Consider the following 14,738-nt stretch of genomic DNA (forward strand, 5'->3'; position numbering starts at 1 on the left):
ATGTCATAAAGACTTTCTTCTATTCTTAATTAGGAATTAGGATTTTTTCACCCGATTAAACTGACTGTCAGGAGAGGACAACTTTGTGGGTGAAAAACAGAATACTCAACAGAATCTCAACAGAAGCCCGTGCTAGTGCTGTCATTTCTCAAACACATCATCTCTTATATGCTTAATTATATACCTATAGAAATATGTGCACCACAATTTGCCTCTGGGAGGAACAGGGGAAGAGGACAGGGCAGGACTCTAGAACGTAGACTTATAACAACAACACTAATGGCGCATTTCCACCGGTGGAACTTTACCCCGGAACTAAGGTATTTCGCCGGAAGTCGACACGTTTTCATACCACGTGCCTGGCAAATCTCATCGTTCCGGGGCCGTTATTCAGCCCTAAAAAAGCCCCTGCTCAGGAGGTAGAGCTTTCTGATGGCCAGGAACTAGCGTGGGTGTGGCTAGCAGCGCAGGTAATTTCTGATTGGGCGAGTTTACGTGCATTGTATTCCAGGCGGCATTTTTAAATGCCTGCTACAGAGCTTGTTTTGTTTGTTGTATCACAACACCTTAGTTCCTCAATTTACTGTACGAGCACATAATGCTTACGCCGGTCTGCCCGCTAGCAAGCGATTATGTAGCGATAGCTATTTAACGACAGCTAAAAGACCGGCGTTTTGCAACGATGTAGACGCACGTACAGGTCTAATGGTGTTTCTCAACACATTGTAGTGTGACTGTTGTTTTCGATTTGGACTGTGGCTTTACTTATGTGCAATGTGAAACCATAACAAGTGAATAAATGCAACATTTTTTCAATTCTGAGTCTGTCTCCTTTCGAAATCAGTATTTGCAACTCCTGCAACTGCGGTGGGTTTTCATTAGTTTCACACCCACACCCAGTGTAGCATAAGAACAACAGCTTGCTATTAGTTTAGCTCGCTAGCAGACAGACCGGCGTAAGCGTTGCAAAACGTGGAACGTTTTCACTTTTTTTCTTCAGACTAAATTTGCGTAAACTCCCCGGGGTCTTTAGCCCCCGGTGGAAATGCAGGCTGAAGGAACCTTTTGTTCATTGCGTACTTGTTCCTGGGAGTTAAATTCCCAGGAACTCCCGGTCGAAAAGAGGCATAAGAGAACTACAGAAGCGCCCCTGCTAGTTAGCCACGGATACATGCACTGTTGATGGGAGAAGTGCACGGCTCTAAATGAGTGAGCCTGCAGTGGCTGTCCGAGCCCAGAACAACGCCCGACTCACCGCCATTGCCGATAGCTGCAATGCCTCTGTAGAAGTCTTCAAAGCTGATCACCCCCAAACCGCTGGGATCCAGGAATCCTGTCAGGTCCTTAACCTGTCAAGACAAATCAGACGGGTTACATTACAACACTGCAGCGTTGAAGAAGCTGGCTATGAAACTGTCGGCTGTGTGGTCGAGTGAGGAGAGAGGTTTTTACTGGTAGTAACCAAGCAGCGCTGTGAGGACCAAATTTGAGTTGAATCAGCGGTAAGATTACGATCAGTGTTTTGTCTCATGGGGACTCCACCATGTGCACCACGGATTAGACATTAACTTTCACCTCCCACTAAAGCCATTCAGACGAGATGAATAAACCCCAGCCTAGGCCGCTGCTGCCACAGGACAAAGGTTGAAAGCAGTGACTGCAGAGGGGGAGGGTGTGGCTGGGCCTCTTCCTTTCATGTCCAGGACACCGTTGTTCCCTCAAGTACAACACTTTCAAAAAACACACCAAAAAACTAAATGAAGGCCATAAACAATTTGGTATTGTACAGCCTGCTTATCTCTGATCAATACCAACGTTCTGGCAGTCACCTCTTGAGAGAATCAGCAGTTTTCAGAGGAACAAATACCGGTTAAAATTGCTTCGACCTGACAAATGTCCTGCCTACAAGCTCCTAGGAGAGGGCAGTCCCGCACAAATGGCCTCTTTTCTTACGAGGATCGTCTCTGTGCTTTTAGGAGATACCTGCCGTCAACAGGAGTACATTCCTCTGGGAAGTCCTGAGCTGGCCCCACACCAGGCCTATCCAGGGCTTACAGGAGGATGCTCCCCACAAGGCAGGGACAGCGAGACATGCCTGGGGTGCGCTACACCCAAACTGGTCTAGGGTGTGCAACACCCAAACTGATCTGGGGTGCGCTACACCCAAACTGATCTGGGGTGTGCTACACCCAAACTGGTCTAGGGTGTGCTACACCCAAACTGGTCTAGGGTGTGCTACACCCAAACTGGTCTAGGGTGTGCTACACCCAAACTGATCTGGGGTGTGCAACACCCAAACTGATCTGGGGTGCGCTACACCCAAACTGGTCTAGGGTGTGCTACACCCAAACTGATGTGGGGTGTGCTACACCCAAACTGGTCTAGGGTGTGCTACACCCAAACTGGTCTAGGGTATGCTACACCCAAACTGGTCTAGGGTGCGCTACACCCAAACTGATCTGGGGTGCGCTACACCCAAACTGAGCAGCACTATTTGTTCAGTTAGTTACTTGGGAAGAAAGAAAAGCTGGGCTGGGTTTGGATTTGAGGGCCAGATTTGAGGTTGCCTGGTTTAGCGGATTCAGCCAATAACCACCTTCAGCTCCCGCAGTCACGGGCTAACCCTCTTCAGAGAAGAGTCACAGAGTTCAGAACTCTGAATCAAATTGAACAATAACATACTCGAATGCACTTCACAATTCATTTAGCTCTTTGACAGCCATTATAAAACAATATATTTTCTCTGACATGACTCACTACATCTCAGGAAACAATAACAGAAATAATATTAGAGAAATGGGACATGGACATGAGCTTAAGCAGATTTTCTGAGCATGAAATCCCATTTCCTTCAGCATTACACAAACCGCAGACAAGCACAGGGCCCATCTCCCACACCTTACATCCTGCACCTAACGACAGGCACTCATATGACACTCCATACAATCAGCTAATCCGTTTCCCAGTAACCCTCCGCTCAGTAGCCTAGCAACATGTGAACAGGTATTGAGTGCAATAGCTACTGAGATGTTGGGCCAGGGAGAGAGGGAGGGTTCTCACACTGAAACAGAGCAGGATTATTCTGGACAAAGGAAACACAATATAAAGTCTGTGCTCAAAATGGAGGGCTAAAACAAAAGGTGGAAAGAATAAAGCTTACAATTCAAACACAACACAACCAATCAAATCGAGCAGACTTTTTACCAGAATGAATTTGCACAGTGAAAGAAGTATATTGTGAACCAGTAGCACCTGCTATCAGCTGCTTACTCTCTTAGCTCAGTCACTCATAAAGGTTGTAAGGACAAGGACAGAAGGTGGGAGTCTATCAACACCTGTCCTTGACTTTGCCTTCCAAATAAAAACATGCAATTTCCATACAAAAACATTTTGGCTTGTTAAATTTGGTTATTGCTCAAAAACAAACAGGCAATGACACAGCAGATCAGTTCGAATGATTATCATATCATTTGAACATATTTGAACATCATAATCATATTATTATTATATTTAACATGTTATAACACAAAATATGTTTTTATTCACGCAGAGACATTACAGGGACAAACCCAGGACCAATAAATGAGGTTCCTGAAAAATTCAAAGCAAGACATCAAGTGAAAGCAATATGTCCTGTTGGGATGCCTCCCTGCTTGTAGAACAACATTAGTCTAATGCATAAAATGAGATGTTCTGAGGTACACTGTGAGAGCAAACAGTGATAATGACTTTTTGAAGCGGGAACAAGTTATCAGTGGAATGAGTTCAATTACCCGCCGGTTGTGCGAATGTGACAACGAGCATCGTGCACGTGTCCGTGTGTGTGTGTGTGTGTGTGTGTGCGTGTGTGTGTGTGTGTGTGGGCAGGCAGTGCTGTGTTTCCTGCAGACCACAGCACACAGGAAACCCTACACTGTTGTCTCCACGTCTCCACTCAGGGGGGAAAAACGCACTGCTGCTGCGCAGCCCGCGCATGTAGAGAAAGCTTTCGCTTGTGTGGGAAACATTACACACACCTTCAACTAATGCGCGCTATTTTAAGATCAACAACTTCACAGTACCGCATTGGAAACGAACGGCTTCTTTTCCCTCTGCAAAAATACCAGCCCAAAAATTCAACAATATTCAATAAACTATTTTTCAGGTGTTAGGTCCTGCAAAATGCTTTAGTTAAAATCAAGCAGCAGAAATTACTTATAATACCTTTTTATGCCTCACAAAGCTAAAGTTTTCAGATAGACGAGTGGACGGGCGGGCGCTGAAAGAAGCTAGCGGAGAGGGAAGGGATGGAGGGAGGGAGGGTTTCCTCTCCTCTTTCAGAAACACAGCTTTGATCAGGACTCCTTCTGACAGCTGACCGGCTATACGAAAGGCCAGAGACAAAGGAAGAAGCGGGAGCGCTGGGCTACACCACGCTCCAGATGAAGAAGCCCCGCTCAGGAGAAGGAGGCCCGTGCACCGGCCGTTGGGCCCTGGGTCACCGCTCAGCAGGGCGGTTTTCAGGTTGACAGACGGAACAATGGCACTGCTGCGGCCGAGAGGGGCTCCACATCTGACCAATGAGCAAGCTTGCAGTACGATGGGTTCTCAAACAAAATGTCTCTAACGTCACCATCCTCTCGTACGGAAATGTCACAGGCTCCGGTTAATGTCAGTGAGCTGGGTAATCGCTCCCTCTCATCACATGAAAACAGTCCTACACATTTTTAAAGAAGCATGTCTTATGGCTTCATCTGGGTTGAATAGTTATGTACAAAACTGTTTTGAAATAGGCTATGCACTTAATAAGAAACAGGATGAATCATATTAAATGAATCAAAAATGTATCAAAAAGCCTAGTGGCTTAGTGGCTAAGGTGAATGACTGGGACCCGCAAGGTTGGTGGTTCAAGCCCTGGTCTAGCCACAATAAGATGAGCACAGCTGTTGGGCCCTTGAGCAAGGCTCTTAAACCCACAATGCTCCAGGGGGAGACTGTCCCCTGCTTAATCTAACTGTAAAAGCGTCAGTTAAATAACATGTAAAAGCCCACATATCAGTCAGGACCATGGCAGCTTTGGGTGCCAGAGAGGACATTCCAGTGCAGCCCAGGCAGGATATCAGCATATAGTGAGGTCAGACACATGACATGCAAAGCAGCCACGGCATTTCAACACGGAGAGACTCATGGTTTATCTCAGCGACAGGTTCCACCGTGTACGCCCGATTGTTCCTACAAGAGGTGAACCAACAGTGTGCTTATCGTTTCAACAGACTCAACAAAAGCACCAAAACAAGAGCGCAGCACGAAGCCTCTCTTCTGAAAGGGGTCTGGCCGAGGCGGCAGTAGTCTGAGAACAGCATCTGTGTGTTTACCGCTCAGGGTACAAATGAGGACAAGTGAATTATGCATGCTGTTTTCCCAACATCGCTCCGGCTTGGGACCGGCGTGATTAAACAGGACAGCCGCCCGGGCGAACCGACAGCTCATTAAGCTCAGATACTGAAAGCCAGCCAGAGCAGGACTCCTCTCCCATACTGCCTCACCCGCACGCTAACCACTACCCCGCACACACGCCTCACCCGCACGCTAACCACTGCCCCGCACACATGCCACACCCGCACGCTAACCACTGCCCCGCACACACGCCACACCCGCACGCTAACCACTACCCCGCACACACGCCTCACCCGCACGCTAACCACTGCCCCGCACACATGCCACACCCGCACGCTAACCACTGCCCCGCACACACGCCACACCCGCACGCTAACCACTGCCCCGCACACACGCCACACCCGCACGCTAACCACTGCCCCGCACACACGCCTCACCCGCACGCTAACCACTGCCCCGCACACACGCCACACCCGCACGCTAACCACTGCCCCGCACACACGCCTCACCCGCACGCTAACCACTGCCCCGCACACACGCCACACCCGCACGCTAACCACTGCCCCGCACACACGCCTCACCCGCACGCTAACCACTGCCCCGCACACACGCCACACCCGCACGCTAACCACTGCCCCGCACACACGGCACACCGGCCTCTCCCTGACCACCTCACCCGCACGCTAACCACTGCCCCGCACGCACGCCTCACCCGCACGCTAACCACTGCCCCGCACACACGGCATACCGGCCTCTTCCTGACCACCTCACCCACACGCTAACCTGGGCGACATTGGCTCAGTCGTCTGGCAGTCAGCGGGTTCGATCCCACCCTGGGTGTGTCAAAGTGTCCCTGAGCAAGACATCTAACCCCCAAATCCTCCTGAGGAGCTGATTGGTGCCTTGCATGGCAGCCAATTGGCGTTGGTGTGTGAGTGTGTGTATGAATGGGTGAATGAGAATCAGCAATTGTACAGCGGTTTGGATAAAGATGCTATATAAATGGCAACCATCTACCATTTAACTGCTGCCCCTCACACACGCCACACGGGCCTCTCACTAGACTCCTCACACTGCACTCCTCACACTGCGCGCACCCCTTCCCGCCTGCTTCGGCACGCAAGGGAACAGCTCCATTACTGTGTAAGGGTAGTTCCTATCATTTTTGGAAATGTACCTTTCGGGTGTTACAGTACGTTCTCATTTTGAGTGTGCTCTGTGGCGGCTGGAGTACAGCGGGGACGATGGTTTCTGGGACAGTGGCTGCTGACCCACTCCAAAAACAGCCTGGCAAAACTAGGGCTGTATGCCTCACAGGGACATGTAAAGCATATATGAGCTGGAGTCTGTATGTGCATTATCTTACAGCCTCCATGTGCATTATCTTACAGCCTGTACATGCATTATCTTACCGCCTGTATGTGCATCATCTTACAGCCTCTATGAGCATTATCTTACAGCCTGTATTATTTTACAGCCTGTAAGTGCATCATCTTACAGCCTGTATGTGCATTATCTTACAGCCGGAACGTGCATTATCTTACAGCCTGTATGTGCATTATCTTACAGTATGTATGTGCATCATCTTACAGCCTGTATGTGCATTATCTTACAGCCTGTATGTGCATTATCTTACAGCCTGTATGTACATTATCTTACAGTCTGTATGTGCATCATCTTACAGCCTCTATGAGCATTATCTTACAGCCTGTATGTGCATTATCTTACAGCCTGTATGTGCATTATCTTACAGCCACTATGTGCATTATTTTACCGCCTCTATGTGCATTATTTTACCGCCTCTATGTGCATTATTTTACCGCCTCTATGTGCATCATCTTACAGCCTCTATGTGCATCATCTTACAGCCTCTATGTGCATTATCTTACAGCCTGTAGGTGCATTATCTTACAGCCTGTATGTGCATCATCTTCCAGCCTCTATGTGCATTATCTTACAGCCTGTAGGTGCATTATCTTACAGCCTGTACGTGCATTATCTTACAGCCTGTACGTGCATTATCTTACAGCCTGTATGTGCATTATCTTACAGTATGTATGTGCATTATCTTACAGCCTGTAGGTGCATCATCTTCCAGCCTGTACGTGCATTATCTTACAGCCTGTACGTGCATTATCTTACAGCCTGTATGTGCATTATCTTACAGTATGTATGTGCATCATCTTACAGCCTGTATGTGCATTATCTTACAGCCTGTATGTGCATCACCTTACAGCCTCTATGTGCATTATCTTACAGCCTGTATGTGCATCATCTTCCAGCCTGGATGTCCATTATTTTACCGCCTCTATGTGCATTATTTTACCGCCTCTATGAGCATCATCTTACAGCCTGTATGTGCATTATCTTACAGCCTGTAAGTGCATCATCTTCCAGCCTGTACGTGCATTATCTTACAGCCTGTATGTGCATTATCTTACAGCCTGTATGTGCATTATCTTACAGCCTGTATGTGCATCATCTTACAGCCTGTATGTACATTATCTTACAGTCTGTATGTGCATCATCTTACAGCCGCTATGAACATTATCTTACAGCCTCTATGAGCATTATCTTCCAGCCTGTATTATTTTACAGCCTGTATGTGCATCATCTTACTGCCTGTATGTGCATTATCTTACAGCCTGTATGTGCATCATCTTCCAGCCTGCATGTGCATTATTTTACAGCCTGTACGTGCATCATCTTACAGCCTGTATGTGCATCATCTTACAGCCTGTATGTGCATCAGAATAAAAGGCAAACAAAACACAAAACAAAAAAGGTTCAACAAGTATACTTATAAAGTATACAATAAATTACATCAACTAAAATTATTTCTGTCATTTCTGTAAATAAATACAACAAATGAAGATTAGAATAAAATATAGAAATGCCACACAGATGGCAATAAGTGAGCCAAAGACGAAGTATGCCTATAAAAAAGATTCGTTTGGTAAAGAATCGTGACATACGGCACGTCTTCAGACTCAGTCATTGTTCAGGCCAAGGACAAAACAACATTTTTAGTACAGAATTCAGAGATCAGATGTCATGTTTGTTACTTTTTAAATAGCTCTCGCGCTCATTTCGTTTCTGTGCAGAATGTATCCCAGCCCTAATTGGGAAAGGAAAAAAAGAAAACCCACAGAGACAATTGTGGCCCGGTGGTGGCTGGCTGGCGAGAGAGACTCGCGGGTCCTGCGGTAGTTTGTGTTTCAGAGCCGCTCACCCGAGCCTAGGAATCGAACAACAGACATTCCTGCGGGGATTTCTCATGCACATCAAAGCGTCCAGGGCGAACACTGGAGACGAGCTCACAGCTCACATCTCCGCTCTGCTCAGGAGAAACAGAACGGGCCCGGCTGCTAGATTCACAGAGATATAGCACTGCTGCATTGCAGGAGCAATAACATTTAATGAGCGACCTCAGAGCAAATCAGCCCGGCTAATCGTTTTACGTTCAAAGTTCAAACCCGCTTTGGTAAAACTGCTCGCAGCATCACGTTGGTTCCTACGCTCAATAAAGTCTTTCAATAGCGCACGGGCTAGACGTGATGGATATTTCCATTTTTACTGTTTTACGCAAGTTTGTTTTTTTCCAACTGCAGTCCAATTTCGGATGGATTGGGCTATGCATAGCCTTCTCAGGTCAGCACATAGTTTCAGTTGACAGACAGTGCACAGACCACCAAATAGGCTACAAAATAGCCCAAGCCTTCTCTGGGTTGACTGGTCAACCTGAACCTTACGGTTTTCCTTTTTTGAGGAAATGGCCTTTTTATCATAGTATTTGTGCAAATCATTCTTCAACTTTAATGGCCAAGGCAACAGTCATCTCTCACAGGGCAATTACGCTCACAATGGTGATAGGTCACTGATGTGTACGCATTTTGCATTTATATCAATTTAGAGAAGAGGTGTGTGATGGGAACACAAAAACGGCTACCCCCACCAAATTATGTCAAGCATTATCTGAACCTTTAAAGTAGAGTCGCAGTTCTCGGGCCTGAAAAGCACCCTGGCGGCTTTGCTTCCTGGAGCGCTTCCTGGAGGGGATTTGCATGGAGATGCAGGAAGAGCAGGGAAACTACGTAGCAGCACACGATTTTCTCTGGAAACCGTAACAATGAGCTACTTCATAAGGCTGGTCCCACCTATTGAAGCCATACTACAGGAAGTCAGACGCTTTTTCCAATAATTTCTACACAGAACACAGCCTCATCATTCCGTCTTTATATGGCTTTGATTTCTTTTGGATACATCTTGATCATTATCCTTAATAATTATTCTTAAAATCCGGCGATTCGGCCAGTAATTGTCTTCAGTCTGGTGATGATGTTAAACAGAAGTGTCCCCAATCCTCCTCTTTTATAGCTAGCAAATGACACACAACTACCAGTGAGAGCAATGGAGAGGGTCTTCATTGATTTAGAAATGTAACTGAATAAGCTCTGCCTAAAATGGTTCCCAGATTGGCTTTCACACTTTACTTTCAGACAGAATCGGTGAAGTGTGTAACAGACACAGCACTGGTCCTGTCGTGTGAATGCCAGGGCTTAATTTAAACCCCACTCTGATGGGGTGAATCTCCCATAATCGTCTTCCTACTGGTCCTGCTAATCACTCCCCCAGGAATTTGGTGACAGGGATTGGAAAACACTAATACTAAGCTGCTATGTTGGCTTGGAGAGCGGGAACTGTGGAATATCTGCTAATTAACAGTGCAATCGCGAACATGCTGCTGCCAGGATAAAATTGACTAGTTCATATTTATTTATTTATTAGGGACAGTGCACATTAATCAACTTTGTCAGTTTCCACATCGATATAAATGTGCCAGAGTTAGCTTATGAGCTCATTTTCATCTGTAGTCTCTAACCAGCATGTCTTTGGACTTTGGATTTTGGTATTTCAGTATGAACTAAAGGCATGTGCTGTAAATAATTAGATTGTCACATGCCATGTGACACTTTGGGGAGAGCGCACCCACACCAACAGCAAAACAAATAATGAAAAGTCTTCAAACTTCCCCCTCACGGGTTCCAGAGAAAAATAACACAACAAACTAAAATAACAAATCTTCTACTACACAACATAAGTATATAGGTAATCTAATCAGCATTAATGGTCAGAAATATTCCCCTCCAAGAAAGCAGAAAATGTCATTCACCAATGAGCTAGAGAGGGAGATTCAGATTCATGGAGTGCCAATGGTCTGCTCTGGATCTGGATGAAATCATTGGATTGGTCACATAAAAGAAAGTACACAGCAGTCATACTTAAGGTAAGAAAACAAACAAAAAAGCTGGACTGTCCTTTGTCATATTTTCCTTTAAAGTGCTGTTGTTTCTTCTGCGAGCCTCTGAAACCAGTTTCAACTCACACAAACTGACTAAAGCTTATGACTGTTTATATTTGTATTCTTTAAGTCCTGGGGGGTATTTCACAAATCAGGATTGGCTGGTTACTGTAACTGCAGCGAGTAAAACCCAGAACAGCACTTTTTACTTCGGCCCATGGTTCAGATTTTGGAAGGTTCCGGATTTTGCTCAGTGCAGTTATCCCGCCAAGTCAGAAATCCCACTTTGTGCACACACCTGTGGCAAGTAGCATCTTTCTCTGAAAGCTGCATGGAATTAAACAACTGCTGGGTAATTATTTTGCTCCCTTGCACCGTTTCTGATTACAGCCCAGGGTTTAAAGTGCTGCATGAAGCCCCTAGAGCAGTCAGAAGTTGATTCGCACACATTTGAGACTTGACATCACCTGTGAGAGAAAAGGTTAGACCAGCAAGCCGTTTACGGCTCGCGAGAGCCAAAGTGAGCCCACGGCCTTCAGGCTGAGAACAGTGAGCTGAGGTGAGTCAAGGTCGGAACACACAGTGCCCTCGGTCAGCCTCCAGTGCCAGCTATACCGCCTGTTTACATGCCTTTAACACAATGTGTGTTTTTCAGACCACTCAAGATCACTTAAACTGATTAAGCCGTCCGAGGTTTGACAACGTGTGACCGGCTTTGGTTCCCTCGATGATAACAGCCCAGGCGCAAAACTAATAAACACTTTAGTCTTCAAAAAAGTTGTACCCGCTCACTGGAATAACACAGCAAGTGTGAATATTACTTTCTGGTTTTCACTATTCATATTGTTAAAAGCTTAGAAAGTTTACAACTTCCAATGTTGTTCTCTGTTTAGTATCGCTATTTTCAGCAAATAAAAACATGCCCTCAGACACAGCATACTTTCATGAATCAGTCTCTGCTATACAGGTGAAGCCAGACAATAAGAGTTATTTATAAAGAGTTAAATAAATGTGCTGACATCACAGTCCACATTCCTATGACTACTATTATGGACTAGAACCTAGAAACCAATTTTTAAATTTTGATTAGGCCTACAGGAAAATCTATAATCAAATAAAAAAGACATGTTTTCTCACTACATTTCCCTATACAAAGTAAAACATGTAGGACACAATGTTACTGCATCCCTACAAATGTTTTTTAATAGATATAAAACAGGAACACAGAAGAGGAAGTAGATTAGCCCACTTGTTATTCATGTGGCATCTACCCAGTCATAGATGGATTGATGTAGCCCAAAGCAAAACCACAGTTTCGAATAAAGAAATTCACTCTATGCTAATTAATACCATGAATTCGCATTTCCACAAACCGGAAAAAAGTAACAAAAGAGTTTTACAACGAAGACTGACACTCAGCTAAGCACTAAGCTGAGGAAGAGAGAGAGAGAGCACGCATGAACTGGACACTTCCAGTTGGACAGGAGCGGCAAGGCCCAGCCCAAGCAGGCTTCCCATAAATCATCTCATTACATCATCACCGCAGCCCCGGGAGACCGCTGGAGGGAGTGGTCCGTGTTTGGGACAAGCTGCAAGGTCCTTGCAATGTGTCCTCAAAACAAGAGATAAGTCAACCCGCTCCACCTGTCCTCGCGGCAGTTTAAGAACGCAAGGTCAAGTCTTTCAGCTCCGGCTCCAGAATGTAGACTATTACATGCCGACAAAGAAGAAAGCAAACAAAGGCAAAGCGAGAACGCCCTCCGATCTCTCCTCCCACGTGAGAAAATAGTACACTCAGCAAACAGTATGGAATATAAACTTAAATATACTTAAAGTACTCTGAAGTATACTTAAGATATACTTCAGTCCGCTATTTCAGTATTTTTTTCACATGGGCAGTTTCAGCCTTTAGTTCAAGTCCACGGGGAATGTAGAGAAATAAATACAGGTTTTGTTATGCATGAGACTGCCATCATTCCTGACATAGCTCAACTACAATTTCTGCAACACAAAACCTACCGAGGTCAGAACGAAAACACTTTAGTGCTACCGTTACATAGTCTCAAAGAAAATTAAATGCTGGTAAAGTGCCAGACTGAACTGCAGACTACACACGGAGCGCAGGAGAACAGAACGTGACAGGGCGGGGTCGCTCTGTGATTGTCTTTTGTTCTCTGTGGCGATGAGGATTTGTAGTATACGCTATCTGTGTGATTGGCTGCCCACCCCCTACAGACAATGAGGCATGCCAGGTTGGCCGTATCAATGGAAAGCAGGCTGGACCAGTTGCCCTGACTCAGGGGAACACATTCTGCCAGCTAATCTCCCCTCCGATCTGGCACACCTCGGGCGTTCATGGTCGATGTTGGGGGGGGGGGGGGGGGGGGGGGGCAGCAGTGGGTTTGGGGAGGGGAGGGGGGATTAGGCAGAGCACCTGACTCGGGGGGCCGACGGTGTAATCTCTTTGGAATCCGGATGGAACAGCCCCTCCCGGTCCCACCTAAGCCCCTGCCCTGCGCTGATGAGGGCCACTAAACCAGAGCATGCCCGTCTGTCTGCCCATAAGTAGCCACTGACAGCCTCAGTCCGCGGCCCAGTGGAACAGCACCAGGGCTGCGTGGATGAGAAGGATCCGACCAGCTGAGGGGCTGACAGTACGGCTAATGGAAAGCAAACTGAACCGAGCGCAGAGCGGTGGGTCAGACTCTTCAGCGCTGAAATAAAAATATTTGAGCAAAAAAAAAATTGTAATTACAGTTCCGTTTTGGCAGCAGCCATGCACATAGCCCTAATCCTTTAGGACTCCCAAATGAAGCCAAGGCCTTCACAGCATCTGGTTTTCAGTGCAGAGAATCGTCGGAATGATCAGCACGAGGGTACAGCCTTTCACTTTCACAGTGGACATCTGCAGTCAAACACAAGAGCCGGTGAAAATGAAAGTAAAAGGATGAGTAAAACAACTAAATCAGAACTGCGCAGCCCTAGATTCACTCAGACTTGGTTACTGCAATCAGTCACGAAGATATTATTTTAGCATGCCAATCTCCACCGCAATATTCAGGCAAGGAATGGGCAATCCTGCAAGTGCTCATTTATCATTTCTTATAGCACAGAACAGAATGCTTGTCGTTTACAGCAGTCTTGGATAATTTGTTATAGCCTAGAGTTATTGTATCGTCTCCCCACGTCCAACAGACATTTACACTTTCCTCTAAAATCTTCAAGCTGTCACAGGCAAATCATCTTCAAGCTGTCTAAATAACCAAATCAACAGCCTGGGCCATAAACTGTAAATAAACGTTGATGCCAAATCTTGTATTGCACGAACAAACTGGAGTCGCTAACAGCGCAGGCACAGCAGTAAAGCGGGCAGGGAATATTTAAAATCTGACAAAGTTAAGCAGCCTCAGAAACTAGGTTAAGTCTCACGAAACACAGCAATAATGCGCATGAAGGCAGGCACGCACAGCATAGCCAAAACATACAACAACGCAACCCGTACTTTCAATATCCTCAACCAGGCGCGCAGCGATGTCAGATAATACCAGCCCATGTTTTAAACTTGGTTAGCTGATAGGCATAAATGTGATTGCCACGTAAAGGCATTTTCATGATTGGGTACACTTAAGTAGGCATGATTGGGTACACTTAGTGTAAGTAATACCCAGCCAGTGCGGTCCAATGCATCACAAGTTTCAGCACAGTGGAGCTTGTGACTTACTAAGTGATAATACTTACAGCAGCTGCTTTTTGATGTCAACAAAAATCTCTTATGAGGGGTTGGATGAGCATAATTCTGATCTAAATGGCATTCCTAGGCTGAAACATTTTGGAAAGTAACAGCACTGATAATGGGAATGACGAGTAACCATGGGTATACCAAAAGGACAATAGCAGTGTTAACTGGGATCAAATTAAACGAAGTGTTCTGTCCCACCACATTTCTCAAGACCGTGGGAGCTGTTACTCTTTCGTGCTGCCAGTCATGGCTTAAACTGCTCTTCTTTCTGAAGCAACTGCACACTATCAAATAGCATAGTTCTGGCCATTTCAGGCAGTC

General features: G+C 46.0%; 1 protein-coding gene across 1 annotated transcript in view; it reads right to left on the reverse strand.

Annotated features, from left to right (window-relative positions):
* The window catches only part of rab11fip3 (RAB11 family interacting protein 3 (class II)), a 50,935-nt gene that overhangs the window by 29,819 nt on the left and 6,378 nt on the right, over positions 1-14,738 (reverse strand). The window contains exon 3 of the mRNA XM_061230464.1: positions 1,256-1,349. Coding sequence (XP_061086448.1) covers positions 1,256-1,349 — 94 coding nt within the window. The remainder of the gene's footprint in view (positions 1-1,255; positions 1,350-14,738) is intronic.

Source organism: Conger conger, chromosome 2 (assembly GCF_963514075.1).
Source record: "Conger conger chromosome 2, fConCon1.1, whole genome shotgun sequence".
Taxonomy (NCBI): Eukaryota; Metazoa; Chordata; class Actinopteri; order Anguilliformes; family Congridae; genus Conger; species Conger conger.